Here is a 25,645-nt window from a genome sequence, read left to right as displayed (position 1 = left end):
TTGAAATCATAATGAGATGATATCTAATGGTAGATATCTCCAAATCAAAGATATCCTAAATTCTGTCATTCTTAACATTATGATGAAGTAATATCTAATTCCATATTTATCCTCCCTAACTAAGATGGAGTGTTCTTGTTATGGTAGTTACAGCTAGACAAACTCATTATATATATATATATATATATATATATATATATATATATATATATATATATATATATATATATATATATATATATATATATATATATATATATATATATATATATATATAAGAAACAATATATATTCCTGATTCTAGATACATTATTATGCAATTCTAGGAAGAAAAATTAATAGCGCACGTGCGCGCGCACACACACACACATATTTAATCATTTTCATTAAATATCAAATTACACTTTAAATAGAACCAACTGCATAACATATATCTTGATCGACTAGTTAGATCCATAGTGCCATAGTCGAATTTATGCCATAGTGTCATCGATTGATTAAGTCGAGTTTAATAGAAAGGCCAACCAAATTGTTTCACCATCAAGCTTTATCAAAGGGCAATGAGATGTTCATGGAAAGTCACGACCACAATGGGTCATGACTCCACAATGGAGTCACAATCCATTGTGGATGTGACTCGTCCACCCATATTTAATTCATGAAACCTGCAAAGATTTAATATTACACAAAACAAAAACATATAAAACAAAGCGATACTCCAAGTACACAACATTCAAATAAAGGGAACTGAAGCAATCTATCGAGTCAAGTATCAGCCGCGTTGAGGAACGTCAACTCAAGCAGTTTAAAAGTCAATGGGAAGGAACATACTCATACAAAAGTGGGAGGTTATCTTCTACCATTATCATCACAGACATCAAATAATATTAAAGTGTGCAATCAAACTGGCTCAAAGTTGATAAGCATTATGTTCAAATTGATAAGTGTACCAACAACATATATAAGATAAATAAACATATATATATATGATTTTCAACTTTAACATGGTATCAGAGCAGGTCTAAAGAAAAGATCAAATCAAATTATTGAAAATTATCATAATTATTATTGAAATCAGCACACTACTTCAAAATGGTAAACGAAATGAGACTCGAAGACAAACTTGAAGGTGCTTCAGATTTGAAGCTTGGAAATTACAAATAATGCTAATTTTTTAAAAAAAATGACCTAATAATTATAGTGAATTGTCCTAAACCTAAGATAGCGAAAAGAATCAATGGGAGCAGGAAAACACGAGAAATGGAGTTATTGGTAGATGGAATGAAAAATTATTTATTACCAATTATCACAAAGTTGGACTCTGCATATGATATGTTAAAAGCCCTAGAAGACATTTGAAATTAACAACACTAGTAGGCTTCTTACTCTAAAGAATCAACTCGCTAATATAAAAATGAATAAAGGAGAGACCATCACCTCATACTTCATAAGGATAACGGAATTTAGAAACCAACTCTTAACAATTGGTCACATCTATGATAGTAAGGAGTTAACTATGGTAACATTAAATGGACTTCCTACTTCATGCGAAAACTTTAGACAAGGAGTATGTGCTTGTTCCAAACTCCCCGAATTTGATCGACTAAAAGCTAACTCCATTCAAGAAGAGTGTAATCTAATATCCAGAGGAATGAGTGTGGGATGCAAAAATGAGGACATTTAGATTCTCTCTACTAAATTAAAGAGGAAAATGGTAAAGTACTCAAATAGTAAGCAGCCGTACAAGAGACAAAGAGAATACTCCAAAGCTATGTCATAGGGTTCGCCGAATTTTTGGCTTGAGGTTCAAAATTTGGTGAACCCATAAAAAAATAATTAAATTCGTAAAAGTTCGGATGAAATTCGAAAAAAGCAGAAAATAATTTTTTTATAGGTTTTTTTGGGGGTTTTTACTAATTGTTTTTGAAATATTGGTCTCCGTTCATTATACCGTTCAGCTAGCACAACGAGGAAATTATTCAAGCTTAGCAAAGACTCCAATTCATCCCAGAACTATGAATGTTGAGGTCCGTTCTACAGCCGAAGACAAATTTCAGGGCACGCTCATCCCAAAACTGTAAATGTCGAGCTCCATTCTATGGCCAAGGTCAAATTTCAGGGTACGTTGGTGCAATGCAAACTGCTCGTATCGGAACTCCCGTGTTTTAATTCTCATGTTTTAATTGTTTGATTAACATTTGACATTTTAAGTTTTGTTTAATGTTTAATTTTGTAGTTTTACATTTCATATTTTTGCTTTGTGTGTTATGATTTTCTAATTTTTAAAAAAAAAATTTATCGGTAAGAGGTTGAAGCCAAGATTAATTATTATGTATTATCATTAATTATTATTTTATTAAGCATGGGTAGATTTGAACCCAAGACCTCTTCGATAAGATGCTCACAATTTATCGTTGTGTTGTAGGCTCTTGCCTATGATTTTCTAATTTTATTGTATGAAAGAAAATTTATTATTATTTTTAAGTGTATTAATTATTTATTTAAACAATATTAACATTTACTATAGTTTATTCATTATTATTTTAATTTGTGTAATTTTCAATGTACTAAATTCAAGAATATTTGTTTTATTTTTATTGTTTTGTTAAGTTAAAATAAAATATCAATGTATTTTAATTTTATGTTTCTAAAATGATGTAGTTAAATTAGTATATTTTGTTTATAAATAATGTTTTTAAAATTGAAAATCAATTTTATTTGTATTTATTTTCAAAATGTGATATCCTTTTATAAAGATTTCAAACCAATGTTGTAATGTTAAACTATTTTAATAATTTATTAAATATACCTATATTTTTAAAAATATTATAAAAATATATATAAAGCGAATTTAATGTCGAATTTTTTAAAATTTTTGAACCTTGTCAAACTTCATTTGAACTTCATAGTGATCGAACTCGAACTCGAACCTTGTGACTTAGCTCCAAAGTACAATGTTATAAATGCAGCAACTATGGGCACACTGCAACAAATTGTCCTTACAGACTTAAACATCAAGCCTCCTTTGCTGAACTCAGTAATCCAAACTTGGAATCAGAAAAATTTGCATTCTAAAGAAATTCAAAATATTCATAAAAATAGTAAAATATCAGATTAAGAGGGAGTTCAAAATTCTTTACCATTCACACCAACTTGCAAAATGAAGGTGGACCGTTGTTGAGGTAAACTTGGTATGTTGTAATTTTTGAGAAGAGTCCTAGAATATTTGATTATTGTACTAATGAATTACTTATTAAAAACAGTTATTTCATACGGGCCCTGCGTACATGAAGAAGTGACGATCTTACAATAACTTAATTTCTATTGTGATGGACATCTCATGATGTCTAAGCAAATCAGAATAGATGATAACTTACATGGTGGATTGCAGATCACAATAGATGATAACTTACATGGTAGATTAAGTTCCTTAAACAGACCATGACCTTCTATTGTGATGGACATCGTATGATGTTTAACTAGATCACAATAGATGATAACTTGCATGATGGGTTATGTTCCTTAAACAGACCATGGCCTTCTATTGTGATGGACATCTTATGGTGTCTAAGTAGATCTCGATAGATGATAACTTGGATGGTGGATAAAGTTCCTTAAACAAACCATGGCCTTCTATCATGATGGACATCTTATGGTGTCTAAATAGATCCCGATAGATGATAACTTGCTTGGTGGATTAAGTTCCTTCACCGGCTGCATGATATTTATCTTGATCAATTGATTATGTTGATTGCTTCACAAGAATGGTTTAAGTTGGGTTTAATCCATAGTGCCATAGTGCCATAGTGTCATCGACTGATTAAGTCAGGTTTAATAGAAAGGCTGACCAAATTGTTTCACCGTCAAGATGGGTTGTGACTCCACGATGGAGTCACAATCCATCGTGGACGTGACTCATCCACCCATATTTAATTCATGAAAGCTGCAAAGATATAAAATATACATGAAACACAAAAGATATAAAATAGAGTAGTATTCCAAGTACTCGGCATTCAAAGAAAGGACACCCATGCAGTCTATCGAGTCAAGTGTTAACAACATGGAGGAGCGTAAACTCAAGCGGTTTAAGAGTCAACAAGAAGGAACATACTCATACGAAAGTGGGAGAATATCTTCTGCCATTATCATCACAGTCAACAAATAATATTAAATTCTGCAATCAGACTAGCTCAAATTATATAAACATTATATTCAAATTGATTAGTGTGCCAACAACATCTATAAGATGAATTTTATATATATATATATATATATATATATATATATATATATATATATATATATATATATATATATATATATATATATATATATATATATATATATATATAATCTTCAACTTTAGCAATAACATTATAAAGACTAAGTAAATTGTTATTTCAAAAGTGCAATCTAGACTCCAGTTGAAAATTTTAGGGTAAATCAAGTAAACTCCCAATAAGGGCCATTACAATTATATTAGAGCCTTGATCCTACTAACCTAAGGATCAAGAAAATTAGCTTATTCAATTAAGCCAAAGAGCCCAAACAACAGTTAAAAAGGGAAGGAAACTTGCAACAAATAACAACACTACTCAAGGCAATAAAATGGGTGCACATGTAGGAAATATGTTGTGGGCCTTATGGAACAAAATGAAAGGACAACTCCACCCTTCATCAAAAAAGTTTAGAGAACCCCATACCCTACAAAAAATGAATAGCACAATCAATACTCCTAGACCCAACCAAAATAATGGGAGGGATGTCATTTCACTCACTAAATAACAATAGAACTGTCGAAATGTTATCATTGATGTCAAGAAGTTAATGTCAAAATGATATGAGGGTCCAGCAAAGAAGATTTGTGAGGAAAAGAAAGGTTGGAAAAAAATGTCAACAGATAGGAAAGAAATGATGGTATCAAGTTGAATATGCAAACTATACATGTAATCATATCCTATCATTATATCGGATCCAAATGTTGAAGATTGTAGCTGCAATAGAGATCTTTATCTCTAGAAATATGGGTTTTATTGTCGTTGTGGTCACCTTCAGCTGAAGAGGACACTGATAACAAAAATTGTAATATTAAATATATAGATGTATACGACATGCGTTAAGGCATGTAAATACGAAGAATTGTGTATTTGAAAATGAAGAGTCATGTTTTGGGAAATTTCAGAGACCTTCAGTTGTAATGTGAAGAGTCTCTCTATTTGTTATAAACATCACATCAAGCAAAGAACATTGTACGCTTGAACATTTTATTATCAATAAAGTGATATTTTGTTGCATGGCTGGGTTTTTCCCTTCAATTTTAGAAGAGTTTTCCCAAGGTAACTTCTGTTGTATGTTGTATCTATTTTGCCTATTGCTTATTGTTTTTTATCATTTATTTTTGGGTGAATATCCAACATGGTATCGGAGCCTAGTTTGATAACAACTTATATGGAAGTTGTTTTTATTTTGTGCATTAGAGTATTCAGATCTTTAATGATTGTCTACATTAGTACTTCCTAGAGAGATATTATGTTCACATTTTTTCTGTTCCTCAATTCCTATTTTTTGTCGTGTTTGGTAGGTGGATTAATGCCTTCTATCTAATGTCTCATGGGCATATGCGTGCAAATTTTGCCCAATTTAATAGTCAATTTGGAAGTGTTCTTTACTCTATCTCCATTACATACTTAGAGTATCTTCGCGTGAGGTTTCTTGCAAGTGTAGGGCTTTGTTCCTCCCTTGAGTTCACCTAATGACAAGTAGATTAGAAGGATCAAGCTCAAAAGGTTGTATTTTACTTTTATCTTTTTAACTTTCAACCTTAGTTGTGATGTTTTTTGCAAAAGAATTTCAATTTTGTTTCATCAATTTCTTTGCCCATATTTATGATGTCATTAATGTTTGAGGTGTCACTCATGTATTCGCCTCACAATTTCAGACCATATTGTTGAAGTTAGTATTTTTTGTAGTGTAACATCAGTAATGGGGTATGTCAGGACACCTAAACAAGTTTCGAGGACACGGGGAAAATGGGCCTCATTTTCGGGACAATAGGGGATGGCTAGAGGATGGCGGCAAGGGGATGACGGGGCAGGTAGGGGTGTTGTATAGTATGGTATACATATAGAACTTGAAATGCTTGTTATGAAATGACGTTTCAGTAGAACATACCAAATTGAAATACTTGAATATAGCAAAATTGCAACATGAGCTAGAACCATTGAATATTCAACATAGTAACATATTACATACCCATAGTAACATTCAAAAATCAAAATTCAAATAGAAATTCAAAAACCCATCCCAATAGCGGCATAGTTGCAGAATGGTGGAGGTGGGGGTACTTGGGTACTCAGGAACCTGATATGGGGACGTCTCGGAGATGGGTACTTCGGGGTTTGGGAGGAGGGTGCGAGCCCTCATGTTACACTGATTTTTTGTGTATCTTCAATTTCTTTTACGTAACGCACATGCTTCTAGGTGGTTATATGAAGTGACCACATAATTTGTTGATTAACATTATAATGGCCAACTCTTTGTATCCTTGATTTTTTATTGAGTGTCCCTTTTGATTGTTTGCACGTTTTAAGGTTTGAGAATTTCGTTTATCGAGTTTTGATCATGTGTGCTTCTAAAGAAAAAAGTTAGGTTTTGTCAAAGTCATAGGCATCCATGAGAAGAATACAAGGTTGATTGATCTGTACAGGTCATTGCGGCAGTATTTATTAATGCAATACTTAGTGCAAAAGGCCCACAAGGTAGAAGAGGATGAGGAGAGGGTAGAGGTGTTGAGGAACGAAGTGATAAAGGCGTCGTACACTAGAGATGTGGCAAGATTTGTTGCATTGCTCTTTGTGTAATGAAATCATGCTTCCCAATCTGCACAAAGGGAGCATAAAAGCATGTGTGTAAAGAAGTCACTTGTGGATTGGACCAATCCCAACGACCTCAAGCAAGTAAAAGTGACAGAAGGATTGAGCGTGCAATAAGAGACAACTATCCTTTGACAGAGGAGTCAACTGGATGACACCAACAGCTTCACGATGAAAAGGAACGCTTTCTTTCGACCACTTTAATGTTGAGAGTGTCAATACATTCAAGGGCAAGTGTTGTCGCAGATGATTTTGCTGTCATTTGAGAATAAATCTGCAATGGTAACTTCACACCCGTCAAAGTCACATTGTATTCATATGTGAGGATGACAATCTTCAAATTTATGATTGGATGTAGCCCCAACCTTCGCTAGTGAATCCACCTTAGGATTCACATTGGTTATTCACAACTTGTTTGAAGGATCAAGTTGAAGAAGTTTTGTGATGCGAGGAAGCAGTAAGTCATGGTGAGAGTATACACACACAACGGTATTATCTACAGGACCGTGTAAGCTTCATGTGAGTGATAGATTGAAGAGCATTCAGGTAATTGTTATAGTTGTCAGAAGGCGTCGGTAGAGAGTCATTGTAACTAGTGTGCTTGAGTGACTAGATAAACCATCTCGTGTTTGTCCTTCGTGTGTGACATTTGTTATCTCATTAGGAAAGACAAGTTCGATAAGGAAAGTGTTGTGCCTTTAGTTGACCATTAACATTGAATAGAGCAAGAATCCAAGTGTTGTACACCAAACAGGTGAGCGTAAGGTGTATGCAGCTGGAGTTGTACCAAGAAGCCAATTCTATTAGCTAATTCTTCCCAATTAGTAGATTCTGAGTGTGAGCTCACGCAATACGGTTTTTGATTAACTAGGAGTAGACATCAATCATAAAGAATCTATTCTTCGAGTGTTTCTAATTATTGCATGTTATGCTCGTAACATTCAGACAATCAAAGATACGTCTTTCACTTTCTGAATCCTTATTTCATCATTGAAAATACCATAGAGCATTGATCTCTATTTGATTTTATTAGTTATTTGATTGCAAGATGCAATGAGATGATGAGCTATTATACAAACTGCATGACAATATTACTTACTAAATTGAACTGATGATACAATTTGCGTTCATATATGAAATTCAGAGGGAGATGTTACTTACTAAATTGAACTGATGATACAATTTGCGTTCATATATGAAATTCAGAGGGAGATGTTCAGCCTCAGAGGGAGGTTACATTAACTATCTTATTGTGTCAATCAAAGCCATCCCTACCAAGAGGGGTTCTTTGTTGAGAGAGTATTTCAATCATTTTTATGCATGTTAATGAGTTTCTCTCTCTATGATAAGACTCTTGTAGGAAATGAGTCTCAGCTGTGATTTTTTCTCTTGTTGATTATGAGTTTGTATTTATGTGAAATAATCAAAATTGTAAGGACAATCTAATAACTCGTGACATCATGAAGAGCTTGAATTCATAGTGAGCATCATGTAAAGAGAGTCCATAACATCATTAAGTTGAGAGAGTCAATGATGGGAGTTGAAAGTCATGTTGAGAGAATCCATGAAGTCTGTATCATGTTGAGAGAATCTGCCATAAAATCTTGGTTGTAAACCTTACTAACTTGTCATGTTGAGAGATTCCATGACATCACATTGAAAGAATCTATGATGTAAATCTGGTTGTGCTCCTTGCAAGCATGTCATACTGAGAGATTCCATGACAGCATCACGAAGAGAGAGTGTGTGATGTTAGGGTCTTGCAAGAGTGCCATGTTGAGAGATTCCATGACAACATCACATTGAGAGAGTCCATGATGAAAGCTGATTGTGATTCTTGCAAGTTTTACATGTTGAGTGATTCCATGAATAATATTTTTTTATTGACATTTTTTTTTCAGCCTTGTGTAACTGTTTAGCTAAAGATCTCTCTCTCTCTCTCTCTCTCTCTCTCTCTCTCACTAAGAGGGAGTGTTGAAGATTGTAGCTGCAATAGAGATCTTTCTCTCTAGAAATGTGGGTGTTATTGTCGTTATGGTCACTTTCAACTGAAGAGGACATTTATGATAATTCTTGTAATATTAAATATAAAAACATGTGCCATACAACATGCGTTGAGACATGGAAATATGAAGAGCTGTGTATTTGAAAATGAAGAGTCATGTTTTCGGAAATTCAAGAGACCTTCGGTTGTAATGTGAAGAGTCCCTCTATTTGTTATAAATATCACATCAAGCAAAGAACATTGTACACTTGAACATTTTATTATCAATAAAGTGATATTTTGTTGTGTGGTTGGGTTTTTCCCTTCAATTTTAGAAGGGTTTTCCCAGGGTAACTTCTGGTGTATGTTGCATCTATTTTGGCTATTCCTTATTGTTGTTTATCATTTTTTTTGGGCAAATATCCAACACCAATACAAGATATATTCAACATATGATCATGCATACAAGTATTGCAGGTGCAATAGTAACAAAAGCATAATATTGATGCCAAAGACTACATAATAGTATGAAGGCCAACAAAAATTTATGTTCACATCCAAGACATAACACATCATCTTTCCAGGCAAGTTTATGCAGGTGTATAATAATGGTTCACTCCCTTCATAATGGCACAAGCTTTGTGACTTGATCAAACTCGAAGGTTTCCTTAAGTGAGTTTGATCATGATTTGCATTTTTTATCTTATTCATAAGCTTGGTTTGACGACCGGTTGAAATAAGAAATGGAATATATGGGCAGAGGTGGAGTAATTCCTCACAAGATGGGTGAGTCCCAAAATGGGGTAAGGATGTGTATTTCTCGAGCCTTGAGGAAGAAGTCTTGAGATGGGTATAAATGTATGTTCCTAAAACCTTGAGGGAGTCGGCTTGTAGATGGTTTCCAAGTACCCTAGCACAACAAGTTCCACCATCCTCTGTTAGGGTAAAGGAAGTGGTTCAATATATATGTTGGAGCATTTATATTTGTTAATAATAGTGAAATCAAAATTATATGTGTGTGTGTGTGTGTGTGAGAGAGAGAGAGAGAGATATCAGTATCGCCTAAGCTTTAATCACTTGATATTGCCCCTTAAGAGGATAGGTTGGTTTTGTTAGGGAAAGGTAGAGTAATTCCTCATTAGGTAGGTGAATCCAAGGATTGGATATGGATAGGATCTTGAAGCCTTGAGTGAGCCTACTTGTGGATTGGTTTCCAAGCGCCCTATGACAAGTAATTCTCCATCCTCCTTAGGCTTGATGTGTAGAAGAGAAGGAAATGGGGCTCAAGTTAAATGTCAAATGTATTATGAATCATTAATGGTTTCTTAATTTAATCTGATTTAAATGCATAGTGACGTATGGGAATTGGCAGCCCCCAGCCCCTTAGTAGGGAACATTGTAGAAACTAAGTAAATTGTCATTTCCAAGCATAATCCAAACCCTAGTTGGAAATTTTAGGGTAAATCCAATAAAGTCCCACTAAAGGACATTACACTCAATGTAATCTAGAATAGCTCTTGACCTTGTTGAGAGCATTTTGCCCTTGACCCAATTGGTGATGCTACTCCCTAATCCAAGGTTTAGTTTTGTGCTTGTAGTTTGCTAGATTAAACCCTATACTAAGTAATGATCCTAGGGATGTAGCACATTTGCAAACTTGAATAAGATTCAAGTACATGACTCCATATAAAGCTAGTAATGTTTGGCTAAGAGATACAACTTCCTTTCTATGAGAGCTTATGAATGCGATTTTTTATATTGCTATTGTTTACAAATATTAAGCTCATACAAGCTCTTGCAAGCATAGCAAGACTACTACCAGCTAACTTTTACAACCATGCTAGAAGCCACTATGGAAGACCAAGAGTCACAATTTAGAGTCCACTAATACAAAAACCACCTCCACAACAGATGCCAACCATGGAAGACCAAGTGTCACAGCTTAGAAATCCATTTATTTAGAAACCAGCTCGACATTAGGAGCCAACTATGGAAGACCAAGAGTCCCAACTTAGAATTCCATGTTAGATGTCTCTTTGAGATTTGAACTTGGGTCTCCACAATGAGAACTCAATTTTTCAATCAATTGAGCTCAACCCCTTGGACATATTGTGATTTTTTGTTTTTAAGCATGTATATCATAATCCATGAATTTTGTATATCACAGAAATTTGACAATACTTAAATATCTGAAGATGTTTCCTTAAACTAAATTTTGCTTTTATATTCGTGTAATCGATGTCTACTTGTGCACATTGCCAAAGTAGCTTCAGTTTGATTAGTTTACTATGTCTTGAATTTTTTTTGAAGGGTGCTCAATACAAATTTTAAATCCTTCAAATTTTCTATATTTCATGGTTTTCTCAATTTGAGCCTGCACCAAGCTTGGGAGTTGTGTCCAAGTTTGGGTAATAAATCAGCTTGTCAAATTTACATCAAGTTTGGGCACCAAATCTAATCTAAGCCCAAATCACAAATCAGTTTGCCTATACATGTTTGAGTATGCAACTATGGCTGAAAATAACCCTAAAAATACCCCAAATATTCATCAAGGTGCTCAAATAAGCCACTTTGGAACTATGCCTAAACAAAGATCTAATTATCTTGACTAGGCCATATTGAGCCTCATATAGTAAACAAGGATCTAATTATTATGATTAGACCATGTTAAGGTTATATAGAGGATAGCTCTACTGGAAGTTCAAATATGTTTTCAATACATTTAATCATCCTTAATTTGTGTTTATCTAAACATGTCTTGTGAATGAAGTAACAATCTCCAGTAGACAATATAAATTGATTCCATCCAAACCTTACTAATTAATCAAAGTAGTCATCATATTCCCAAGAAGAAGTACAAGGTCTACAGCATGAATACATCAATAGCAAGCACAACAATTTGGATATATTATATGAAATGAACAACTACACAGTGATGCATGGTTTAAAATCAATTGGACAACTGTCACCATCCTGCAAGATTGTGGCCTAGTACTACATGGTGTGTACTGAAAACAAAATACACATTAAGTAATATATGATTTTCTTCATTTATTACATCTGCAGCTATTAGTCCTAAATACAATAACAATGAAATAATGCTGATCTAGATCCCAGGTGACCAAGATAGCAATATTTTGTAAGGAGGTCAAGATATGTTATATATGTGTAAAATAATATGGAGATAGAGCTACAAATAGAGAAAGAGAACTAGGACATACCATTTTATTAATCTGCATGTTTTCTACATGGTGTACTCTCAGAGGATATGTATAATTGTGTATTACATCTGCAGCTATTAGTCCTAAATACAATAACAATGAAATAATGCTGATCTAGATCCCAGGTGACCAAGATAGCAATATTTTGTAAGGAGGTCAAGATATGTTATATATGTGTAAAATAATATGGAGATAGAGCTACAAATAGAGAAAGAGAACTAGGACATACCATTTTATTAATCTGCATGTTTTCTACATGGTGTACTCTCAGAGGATATGTATAATTGTGTATTTACTCCTATCTATCCTATAAAATTGCATGCCTAGCTTTTGCCTATTTGTTTATGTTATAGATGTGCATTTACAAACAGCATGATCGTGAAGACAAAGGATACCATGGAAGATAAATCTAAGCATCCATGTGATGCTTCATCTCCCAATGGTATGAACTTAGACACATGTTGTGCTGACAAGTGGTGTATCATTAGGCAGCTCCAAAAGGTGTCTTGGATTGTTGCATGAAAGTCAAAGATGTTTGGTGGCATTCTGCTTCGAATTCTATCCAGTATACTCTGTATGTGCTGATGCAGATAGGTGTAAAGTCGCCAATGAAGCTATGTGACATGCTCCTTAGCATTGGATGAGTAACAAATCAAAGGGTTGTGAATGAGTTGCATGATGTCCTTGGAGATGCACTGTTAAAGAAATTATGCAATTTTACTATAATGTTCATTCAATTCTAGAATCTTTCTCTTTGGTAATTGGTTCTTTTTTAGAATGTCTCTTTTCAGTTTTTTGTTTCTATTTTAGAAAATATGCTAGTAATCTCTATTTAGGGAGCTTTTTGTCTCCATTGTAATTATTGAATATCTCAATCAGTTATTATTTCATGTATGACATGGTTCCAAGCACCACATGCATGGCACAGAAGTTAAGGAGTTGTGTACAGGTGTGCAACATCACTCCTTGTATTAGGCATGTATGCATGGTGCAAGGAAATTTATTTGTGGTCAAAAACTGCAAATGTAGGTGAATAAGGCTGGCACACAGGCTTACATGTTAGCATGCAAATCATTTCTTCTATATTTTCAAACTCATCTACATAACACAATACACCTAACTTTAGTTCTAGATATTATAATCATCTCCCACTTGCATATTATAATCATCTCCCACTTGCACGTTGCACTTTCTTGCAAACTTCTTCTGGAAGCTTCACTCTTCTAAAGTGCTGATGATCTTTTGGTAAATTCCCAAAGCCCGTCCCTTATCTAACTAAATAGTTACATTTGTGGCTCTTGCTCCATAGTGGAGAACAGAAAAACAAGTGGGGAAGATGATATGAAGAATTAGATATTGAAGACTAAGAAAACTCCTGCAATACATGACTATATATGGATTAACTAACACGTGTTGAACACACGTGCTGAAAAGGGGGGTGCATCAACATAAACCAAAATCTTGCTCAAGCAATCAACTATCTTGTATTCACCACATGAAACACTAGGCAAATAATGAACTAAAAACACCAACACATGAACACTAAGATCTTTATACTTGGAAAACCCAAACTAGGAAAAACCATAGTGAGCACTTGCCCACAAAGATAATTCACCGATATATAGTCTGATTATAAAGATACCAAGACCTCATTGCTCCGAATATGCAGTCAGAGGCAAGCTGCCCTTACAACACTGTATATAGATGGGACCTTACTACTCTGGACTTTGCGATCGAAGGTTCACAGACGAAGTAGAAAGATATATAGGGAACTTGTACATCCAAGACTCACTGTCCTAGGGACAAGGTATACACAACTCTTCACAATAAATAAAGAGAAATTCTCCTGATAATGCAGCTGATCTACACAGCACTCTAAACCTCAGCAACACACTGTTACACACTATTACTCTCTTTTCTTCCCTACCGCAGTCATGATATAGCATTCTTCATGAACAAAAGTTTTGCTCTTCTAAAACTTTGCTTGTTGATTGTTACTTGCACCTACTAACCCTTTTTTGCCAAAGCACACACTGTACTTATGTACAAGTGAGATCATTGGAGTGTTTGAAAAGGTCATCCATGCCAAATTACAATTAATTTACATCTCGGTCATGGCAACAACAAATTACAATAAGGTATCATGCCACAAGCATTCAAACCAAACAAGATTATACCTAACATAGACCTAACCGGATAAGAGATAAACATTAATACATAGGTCACACATAGCACAAACACAGTTGGACAAGAGAGAAAATATGAAGCGCGGTCCACACCAAGAGAGGGGGGGACCATGGATGTACTACACATAGCCCAATGCCCAATCCATTATTTTTGGAACAACTTCCATAGCCTTCTCAAACATATAGTAACAAACTAGCCAAAGAACCACCTAATTTGCCAAATATAGCTGGGCCTCCACACACCATGGTGAGATCCACATGCCACATCAGAAACAATATCACTTACCGGCAGTTCACATCAGAAGCCATAACAACACATTTCTGGACCAAACTACAAATTGATGATAATTGCAACAATTCAAGACATTCTTTTCAAATCACCAAGAAACATAAGAAGACCAAAGCCTCAATACAATTTGAATCACATCTTTATATCACCAACACAACTGCATAACTCTTTGTTACTAAACCACTGACATTCACATTCAAACAAAACCATTGACTTCCAGGCCTAAGAAAACAACTCTGAAGCAGTGACAAACATCATTCTCAGAATCTCCAGAATGCACACTTGTTTTCCGCTATTCTAAAGTGCTGACAAACATCATTCTCACAATCTCCAAAATGCATGTTTTTGTTTTCCACTATTTTGAAGCACTAACATGTTCAACACGCAACCTTACTTCTTTTTGAAGCATCATCCTTCTTTCGGACATCAGATGCACCTAAACATGTCAACAACAACTACTTCCATGCACAGGTGTAAGAGAAAGCACCTCCAGACCATAGTATTTGACATCAACAACAACAAACAACATATATTTCCAGAATCTCCCCCCTTTGACATTGATGGCAAACAACTACCTAAAACATTGAATAAAATATTGAACATTGTTACTCCCCATAACTCAACTAGCCATTGCATTTCTCATTATCCTTCCTACATTTTGTACTTCTGAAATACATATTGACAACAAAATTTTCCTTATCTTCTGTAATGACCCTTTCAAATAGGCCACTAAACAAACCCTAAATTTAATACACTACTAAATTATATTGCTGAAATAAGTAAAAAAAATAGTGCCAATGTATTTATTCCATGAAAACCCAATGTTTTTACAAATGATACGGCAATTTTCAGCACCGAAACATTATGACATGGCACATTACAGATAAACCCTAACTAGTTGTATACAATTGAGAACTTGTTACAACTACAAACTGAAAAGAAGAACCTGGATTGATCAGATATTGGAGACTGACTGCTGAAGATGATATGGTGAAAGTGCAATTCCACTTGAAACTCCAAACCAGCAATTAAGCACAAGTGAAAGGACTGAAATATCCTTCCCACAATTGCAATAATTCAGGTGATCTTTCACACCCTCAAAATTGCGTACCAATTGAGAGTTTTCGTTCTCAATGGCCAATTGTGACTACTTGCAGAAACCTTAGGCTCCACAACGCACATCAACAAATATCAATAATAAATCTCGATGATAGGCAATGAGCCCTCAATGCCTATTTATTCTTTTTTTCTCGATAGGTCAGCCTCCTTTTTAATTTTTCTCCGCTTCTTCCAGCAACCTCTAGAAGATTATTTTATTTAATGACTTATAAAATATATCACTTTATAAAGTTATCTTGTAATATATTTTTATCGATAACTTTATAAATAATGGATTCCTCCAAAACGGGGACATTACATCTTGCTCCCCCTTTGCCATCAAGGACAAAGGCCAAAAACATATCCATTGCTAAAATACCCAAAACTTGCACTACCACCAAAAATACAAAAGCAAGATTTCTCTGAACCTCCTCTTCAGACTCTCCAAAGTCAACTTCAGGTTATCAAATAATTGCCTGCTTGGAGATTCACAAAAATCATACTCAACATTCTCTTTCACTCTTGAGATCTCCAAATCGCAATTGCATAAATGAACATAATTGACCAAATAAATACTGTCACTAGCAACACCAAAAAGCTGATACACTGTATCGAAACATACAGTCCCCTTTCTGCACCACAAAACACAAATCTTGCCTCCAAAAAAACATCCAAACCTTATCGCCATACCGAAAAGATACTTAGCATCTAGCCTTGTAGGGGGGAGCAAATTAATATAAAAACTCCCCCTCAGACCCTGCAATCTAAGTCATTTGGCAAAAGAGGAAATATCATCAAAAATGAATGTTAGACCATTTTCAGAAGCATCTTCTATTTTCTTTGTCAAATATGTCTTGTTCCTTCTCTTTGAGTCTTTTGTAATAATCAAATGATTATTTTTTTGAACCGTATTCTAGCAAACCCTAACAATATGACCTATCATATTGCAATTATAGCAAACCAAACCATTCTTTTTCATTCTTATAAATCCATTCCTTTTGATATTGTTATTTAATATTCAATTTACTAATTTGTTTCCATATCTATTACAACCATAATAATGTCCATTGCAGTTTTTAACAATTTTATTCATATCTATTCTACTTTTGCACTGAAAAGCCTTATGTTCACACTTATTGCAACTATATCACCTTCTGCTAAAGACAACCTTTCTTCTGATTCTACATTCACTAGCTTTTTGCCCTAATTTATTGCAAACAAACTCCATTAGAAGATGAATGCCTGGAATGAATATGTCTCCAATTTAACCGGCCATTTTTATCTTATGCCTGTATCTGATCTACTGAATCCTTTTTCTCTTCATTTGCTTCCAATTTCCAAAACCTTTTTGTTTTCCACCAATTTTTCTGATTCATTTATTTCTTCATAGTTCTTCAATAATGTAGATTTCACTCTGTCCTTCTCACCCTTTAATTCTCTAGAATTTTATTTTGAGTTTCTCAACTTCAGAAGGCAACACTTCACTTTCATCTTTCAGCTTTAACCATTTCTCAATTCGGTCCTTGGCTTCTTTTAACTCCTTTTTCAGTATGGAACATGCATTTGTCTTGTCATTCAGATTTTCATCAAGATCTTCTATTTCCTTCTTTGCATCTTCCAAAAGAAATCTTTGAAACACAATCTTGTCTTTAGTCTTCTTCTAATTAAATCTGGTTCTATTCAGATCAGCCAAAGCATTCCATAACTGACGATCCATATTGACATCTTCACCCCAATCACCCTGTTCAATTATATCATTTAGATCTTCATCAAACATGGTGTTCTAGACTCCGGATTAACCTCAAGTTGTTAAGCTTTTTCAAGAGGAACCTTGCTCTGATACCTATAGTTGAACACACATGGATGTTGTTGGGGGGAGTGAATCGGCATAAGCAAAATCTTGCTTATGTAATAGCTATCTTGAATATTAACTGCATAAAACATTAAGCAAGTAATGAGCTAAAAACACCAACACATGAACACCAAGATATTTATACATGGAAAACCCAAATTGGAAAAACCATGGTGAGCACACCCACAAAGATAATTCATTGATATATAGTCTATTACAAAGATAGTAGGAGCTCACTACTTCAGATATGCAATAAGAAGCACAATGACCTTACAACACTGTATATAGAAAGGAGTTCACTGCTCCAGACTTGCAAACAAAGTCTTACAGTCAAAGTAGCAAGATATAGTAAAGAAATTGTACACCTAAGACTCATCGTCCTAAGGACGAGGTACATACAACTCTTACCAATAAATAAAGAGAAATTCTCTTGATAATGCAGCTGTTTCTGCAAAACATTAAAAACCTTAGCAACACACCGTTACTGCCTTTCTTTGCCACTGTTTATAATGCATTCTTCATGAACTGAACTTGTCTCTTCTGAAACTCTGTTTGTTGATCTTTACTTCACATGCTGCACTTATATAATAGTGACTGATCCTCTTCATAACAACGATTAGGATTTATTAGTCACATCACACCATCAAGTATATATTTATTAAATTTATATTATTATTTTTTTATAAAATTAGTCTTCTTATTATTATTAATTATATATTATAAAATTATATTTCTGAGGGGGGTATCACATTCATGCATATCAATTTTACCTTCTCCTGGTCTTCGGCATTTTCATACCTAAATAAATCTCTGTCATAACCCAATCAATCAATTCTATGAGGTATTATTTATATGTTAACCTCTTTGGGTAAAGATTGTGTCTGTACTCAATATTCCCAAGGACATGATTTTTCCTCCTCATTATTTTCATAACTCTTCTGCTTTTATTTTTGTTTATTGGACCAACTTTACAGCATTTAATCTTGCTTGCAGAGCTCTCAAGTTTCAACATATTTACAACATCTGCCATTCGCTCATGCTGACCACCTACTTTCTCTGTAATGTCCCCTTCTAGATTTACCCTAGAATTTATCCACCGTGATAGTTATTAATGCTATTAGTTGTTTGATAAGATAAATTTGGTTCTGAACTATTACAGGTCTGATTCTTTGTTTGTATTTGCTGAGTTTTTCCCAAAAAAAAAATTCAAGCCGTGGCGACTTTTTGGCTTTGGCAAGTTTTCCAACTATGGGTTCAATGCCCCTTGGAATGATACTTTCTTGATCTGAAACATTTTCGTAACTTGCTGAAGGGTTGTGTCCCTTAGGTGATTCCTTTATCTCTTCCAAGGATCATGTCTGTTCCACATACCTCAAATTTACTTTGATTGCTATTTTATTTATTTCTTAACTTTTTCCAATTTGCTGTCTTATATCATTCTTAATTACTCTGTACCAATTGCTGTCTTTGATGTCTAATTACTCCTCCTTCATTTTATAATTTCTGCTTTGCCCTTATTGTTTTTTATTCCATAATCGCTGTCTTTAACTGTGGACCCATTGCTTTTGTTTGTTCAGAAAATTGTAAAGTCTTGTAATTAAGACAATTTTCTGAATAAAATCCATTTATTTCTGTTATGAGAGAGAATGCTGTTATTATATCCATTATGACTATATCAAGGTCATGACATTATCTTCTAACTTTGCCAACTATTCTTCCTCTTTTAATCGATTCTGCAACTTCTCTCACTTTCAATTCACTAAGTTTCAAATTCCGCCACAATACTAAGATGACATGGTTGAGAATTCAATAAATAACTTTTGTTACTCGGTCAATCAGTGTGCATTACAGGATAAATATGCTTTCTCCATTAAATGCTTCTAGGAAAGAGACACGTGTCAATTATTTATTAGAAATATTCTGACACCAAAATTATGCTCCCTATTCTCAAAGTCCTACAACGTACACAACATAAATAACTTGACTAATGGATATTTCACAATCTCTAGCTTACAGGTTGTGCTTCCCTTTTCTCAGCCCGGCTACTCTCTTCTGAGGATATTAAATCCAGAAACTAAAAAATCAGACTTCTATGCTCTCATTAATCAATTGCATGTATGTAGCGAAATTTGGTGGTTGTTAAATTGTTTATTGATTGTCAGCTTAAATAGTGGACAACAAATGCTTGCTATGGACAGTTGTATCTTACCCAAAAATTACTGGTTCTACAAATAGCATTTCCTTGTACTAGCAAAGCATTTTACTGAAAATAAATTTGCAACAAAAACATTGCTTTGACTTTGTTTTATGTCGATCACTGTTCATAATCTGTGATTACAATTGTTCTTCTGTACTGCAACTACTAGTTTGCCACTGTAGAAATTTATATCAAAGGCTTCCAGCATAGGTACCTTTGTGCACAGTTAGAGTCAAATCGGACTGGAGTTGAAGTCATTTGACAATAATTATTGACAAGGGCATAGGATGAAAGAGTAGAAGCTTAGAGGTCAACAGATACAAGAGCCAATCGTTCCTCAGAATGAAGAAACGATGGACTCACCCAAGATTTGATGATTTGCAATAATTCTTAATACTGAGCACATCAGAAAAATGTGTTGTAGATTTTATCCAGGGTAACTTGGTTGTGAACAAGAAGCATACCAATTGTTGGACAATCTACCCAAACAGAGGTCAACCAATACATGAGCCAATCATTTCAAAGAAATGAAGAGAAGATGGATTTAAAGAAGATTTTGATGATTTTTATTAATTATTGCTCCTGGGTGCACTAAAAAAGAGTGTGACTGTCATGTCCCCTTCTTTAAATAGGATTAAATAATAAACAATAACAATTAAATTAGAAAATCTGCCAATAGTGGCATGTTGTGATGGTTAAGTTGTTGAGTTGTTATCCTTGCCATCAAGGTTCAAATCTAATGGGGATGAGGTCCCCTGTTTGTGGCCTCACCAGTTCATAGCTCCAGGTCAAAGCGTTTTCCCCTTCTTAAAAAAAATTAAATTAAATTAGAAAATCAAAAAGAAAAAATTAAAAATAATTAAAATTTAGTTAAACAAATAGTCAAAATTCATAAATGGAAAAGTTGTGCCCCTGTCAAAAGAGAGGCATAAAAGGGAGAAAAGAGAACTTCATTTCAAGAGGAAGGAGATAGAAAGACTGGGGCATAAGAATTAAGGAAGAATTGAGAGAAAGGAAAGGGAAGAAAATAAAGAAGTGACTTTCAAAAGGTGCAGGGTTATGATGTTGGCAAAATGGTTACCACTACCCTCAGGATTTGTGACAAGGGACTAACTGCCTCTTGTGGATTCTACAAGTCTAATGGTTGTATCGGGCATTGATAGGTTGACCTTTTGGTGAAACAGCAAACACACTTGTAACAAGTGGTATTAGAGCTTGGTCACGTGTTCGAATTCCCTCAGGTAACGCTTGGGTGAGATTGTTGACAAAATGGTCAGCGCTCCTCTCGGAATTCGTGACAAGGGACTAACCACCTCTTGTTGATTCTATAAGTCTAGTGGTTGTATTGGGCATTGATAGGTCGATAGTTTAGTGAAACAAAAACCACACTTGTAACATATGACTCTTCAAAACGGTTGTGGTTATGAAAGGTTGTTTACTCTTCAGACAGATCGTAATTACGAAGAGGCATGATTATGAAGGGTTGTGACTCTTTGAAAGGGCTAATAATGAAGGAATTCTGACTTTTTAAAGGGTTGTAATGATGAAGAGTTGTGACTCTTCAAAAGAGGGACAATTATGAAGTTTTGTGATTCTTGCCAAAAAGTAGACATGACAAAGAGGCATGACCTCTCCCTCATGGGAAGATATAAAGGAGAAGATGGATCAAATGGAATGGGGATAAAAGGAGTATAGAAGCTCTAGAGCAGATACAGAGCAGAAGTATAAAGAGGGATCTGAAATAAGAATTGACAAGATAAGAATAAAATAAGCTATGTAGATCTAGAAGAAGAACATGTGCAGATCTTAAATGGGATATGTGCAGATTTGATAGATAGTAATGACAGATTTGACAAGTGAGAGACGGATCGTGAAAGGGGCAGCAGTAGTTGCCAAACAGATGTATTTTTTCATAACCACGAGGAGTGACCCTTTAATTACAATATACAAATGAAAGGAGGTGACTCCCTACACTCAAAGGAGATACAAACCAGAAGAATTTCATTGAAAAGGGTATGGAACCAAAAAGAGAGATCAATTGGGAGAATATATATTGTTTTCAAAGACAACAATGAAATGTGCCAACTCAGATTAGTAAATTATAAAGAGGAGATCATTCAAAGAAAACATTAATACATCATCACTCCTCAATGCGTCATGAAATCAAGCAATCTATGAATCAGCAAAGGTTGAGTTTATCAATCTATCAATTAGTAATAATCAATTCAACACAGTGAATAAAGAAGCAATCAACTCATCGTCAATCAATTCATCAATCAATTCTCACCCTATCATATCCACATCCATTCATTCAATCATTGGAGAGAAGAAAAGACAAAACGAGATTAAGAATAGATTATAGATCAAATCTGGGACCTGGGTATGAGCATCGTGTGGCAATATCTTACATAAAATATCTGTTTATGACTCTTTTATTTGAGTTACAGAACTATTGATGCAAATACAAACGTGCGTATAGATAATCTATCATAACGCTGATTTTATATTATTGCATGACTGATTTAGGTATATAATAGTAGTATGTGACAGCTTCCATACATCTGCATGCCCGTGATCTAATATTCATTTCATTGGATAGATCATGGATGTTGTAATATAGAGTTCATCATTTATGTTTTCTGTCTGCTGCAATTAGCCATGGTAGGGAAATGAGGTATAGTCACAGTAGGGAAAATGGCAATGAGGTCACCTTCTAAGCACACCACCCCATGCTATGTGACTAAGGAGTCCCGTGAGGCCAAAGGGGGGGACAAGGGGACTGCCTTTCAACTTAGGAAGAATGGACCTTTTCTGGGCACCCTACTGCAAATGATCCTTCGCAGACCTCTATCATGGTGAGCCAATGCATATGGATGCTCAACCAGTAGAGGTGAGATAGAACTGAAAGGATAAGAAGAATGGTGATAGGACATCAAACTAGGTATGCCACCTCATTTGTACAGCAAGGGCCACACAAGGCCAGGAGGGATGGTATATCCACTCTTGGACCTTGAATAGGGTCCTCTTGGGCACCTCATCAATTCACCCTACCTTATTACTTCTATGGTTGAAACGCTTTAAAATCTGGTTCAAGCAATCTATTATTCTGATATATATTTATTTATTTCTAACTCAAGAATGTGCAATCATGAATTATGGTTATAATGTTTCCTAACTTGCTTGCAGGATCTCAATCAAAGGTACCCTAAAATAAAACCCAGCTTGCTTTTATATATAATTTATAATCTAGAGCAAAATCCAGGTTCTCCTAATTTGGTGACATTACAATGACAAACCAGGTTCAATGCAGATTTTATCTGGGGTAAGTTGGCTGTAAATAAAGAAGTACATCAAATGTCGTACAATCTATCCAAAATCATCATCATTATTTCAAACAGCAGAAATTCAAGGCGTACCTGAATATAAGGGTAGGTATTTGCAGCTGCCTCGTCACCTATGAGCATTGAATCACACTGTGAAAAGTTTCTGGAATTGTGAGCAGATGGCTGTATTTGCACCAGGCCCCTGTAGCAATTTCTTGAGTTACCAGCAGAGATACCTTTAGAAACGATCCTGCTCCTCGAATTCTTTCCTACATGAATCATTTTTGACCCAGTATCTGCCTGCTGATAGTTATTTGTAAGGGCTACAGAATAAAATTCTCCTATAGTATTATCTCCTTTCAAAATCACACTGGGATACTTCCAAGTGATTGCAGAACCTGTCTCGACTTGAGTCCAAGATATCTTGGACTTGTTTCCATCACACAAACCCCTCTTAGTTACAAAATTATAAATTCCACCCTTCCCATTCTCGTCTCCAGCATACCAATTCTGCACAGTGGAGTATTTAATTTCAGCACCCTCAGCACAATATAGCTCCACAACTGCAGCATGAAGTTGGTTGGTATCGTAGGAAGGCGCAGTACATCCTTCTAGATAACCCACGTAGCTCCTCTCATCGGCCACGATAAGGGTCCTCTCAAACTGACCAGTCTCCATGGAATTAATCCTAAAATAAGTAGAGATCTCCATGGGAGACACGGTGTCTTTAGGGATGTAACAAAAGGATCCATCACTAAACACTGCAGAATTGAGAGCAGCATAAAAGTTATCGCCGGGAGGCACAACTCTACCCAAATACTTCTTAACGAGATCAGGATACTGATGGACTGCCTCGGAGATGGAACAGAAAATGACTCCAGCAGCCTCAAGCGTTTTCCTGTGAGTCGTAGCAATGGAAACACTGTCAAAAACCGCATCGACGGCAACATTAGCCAGTCGCTTCTGCTCAGTCAGAGGGATCCCCAATTTCTGAAAAGTCTCGAGTAGCTGAGGATCCACCTCATCCAGGCTCTGCTTCTGTTCTTTCTGCTTCGGCGCAGTGTAATAACAATAATCTTGGAAGTTCATAAGAGGATAAGTATTATCAGACCATTTGGGCTCGGTCATTTTCAGCCACTGTCTGTAAGCATTCAACCTAAATTGCAACAACCACGGAGGCTCATTCTTTTTAGCAGAAATTAGCCTCACAGTTTCCTCCGACAGCCCTTTGGGTATGGACTCAGATTCTATATCGGACACAAATCCCCACTTGTAATCCTTCTTCAGGTACTGATAAATTGGGTCGTTCTCTTTCGAATCCGGAGGGATGCTGATGATACCTCCGCTTCTATCCGCCACAGTCGCATCGGGGGCTTCTGCGCGGATGGCAACTCCAATTGAATGTCTTCGCCCTCTGCTTCTTCCTCTAACCGCCATTACATTTAATATGTGGGCAGACGAAGTGTGAGTCGGTGCTTTTCCTACTGTCAGCGCAGAGTGCAGCCCTGTTGCCGCCATTGTCATACAAATTCAAAATAGATGGGATGTGTTTGTGAGAATTTGGGAAATATGAAATTACAGAGCACTCGCAGGCGTAGAGATAATCTTGGGCTTCAGCTAGAACCACAAGCCGCCTTCCTATCCTCCTTGCCATTTATATACCCGTGGACTCGGTAATTTGGTAAAATGGAAATTCTTTCCGCTCTGCATTTCTTAGATTCCGAACTTTGGAGGCTTGCTACGTGACCTTATTTACATTTCTTTATAGATTTATTTTTATTATTCTATTTAATAAACATGTATAAGCACGGTGCTGAACTCTTCCAACAGATAAAGCTTTGACGCCGCCTTAAACGGCTCTGTTGATTGTTGAGATTATAAATTTTGTGAGAATCAACGTTCCCATCTAGGATTGGTGTTTCATTCTTGGTTTGCTTTTGGGTTTGGTTATTTATTTCTTTAATAGTCATTGTGATGCTCTCAAATTTGAGTTCTTATTTCACATATTAAAAATCCTATTGTGGATGGTGCAAGTGAAAGTGTGTTCTATAACCTTGCATGCATTTGTTTATTTAGGGTTTTTAGAGTAGTTGTATAATTTTTTGTCGCTAATTCTATTATTTTTCATTTGTTGTTGTTTTTATGGTTGTGGCCAATTTAAGCATAACAAAGTTTTTTTCAAGATTTTGATAAAGCTTGTGAATGGCTTGAAAAGTTTACTTTAATTGGCTATTTTGTTGGTCGAATACCTTCTGAATGTCAAGGTTTCACTCCCTTATGGGATCTACCTTGATCATTTAAAACCTTGCCAGGTATTTTTCTATTCTATTTTGAGAGCCCTTTCACATGTTGAGGGTACTCTCAAAATGGCCCTTGGTTTGTTCATTCTTCCCTCCTTGTATTTCAACCATGGTCGTGAGACTTTCATAGTCTCCAATGACAACAAGTTCAAAGTCTCTGTCTAGGTGTCATTTTTATATAACATTGCCCAAATATTGAGTCAAGCTTTATGCATGGAGCATGAGTGTTTCTTCCATGCACGTCCCTAAAAAATGGTTTGTGTTGAAATAGACTTTACCAAGGAACTCAAGGAAACTATAGATATTCAGATCGGTAAGCAGCG

The 25,645-nt window shown here is 35.2% G+C and overlaps 1 protein-coding gene across 1 annotated transcript in view; it reads right to left on the bottom strand.

The window, feature by feature from the left end:
* Nucleotides 1-24,649, bottom strand: part of LOC149540276 (uncharacterized) — a 52,155-nt gene extending 27,506 nt beyond the window's left edge. The window contains exon 1 of the mRNA XM_089801416.1: nucleotides 23,116-24,649. Within this exon, the coding sequence (XP_089657542.1) occupies nucleotides 23,116-24,546 (1,431 nt within the window). The 5' untranslated portion in view covers nucleotides 24,547-24,649. The remainder of the gene's footprint in view (nucleotides 1-23,115) is intronic.
* Nucleotides 24,650-25,645: the final 996 nt, after the last annotated feature.

This window comes from Cupressus sempervirens, chromosome 9, assembly GCF_028749045.1.
Source record: "Cupressus sempervirens isolate cs-2001-9-10 chromosome 9, ASM2874904v1, whole genome shotgun sequence".
In the NCBI taxonomy this organism is placed as follows: domain Eukaryota; kingdom Viridiplantae; phylum Streptophyta; class Pinopsida; order Cupressales; family Cupressaceae; genus Cupressus; species Cupressus sempervirens.
This window is presented reverse-complemented; position numbering and strand designations above follow the sequence as displayed.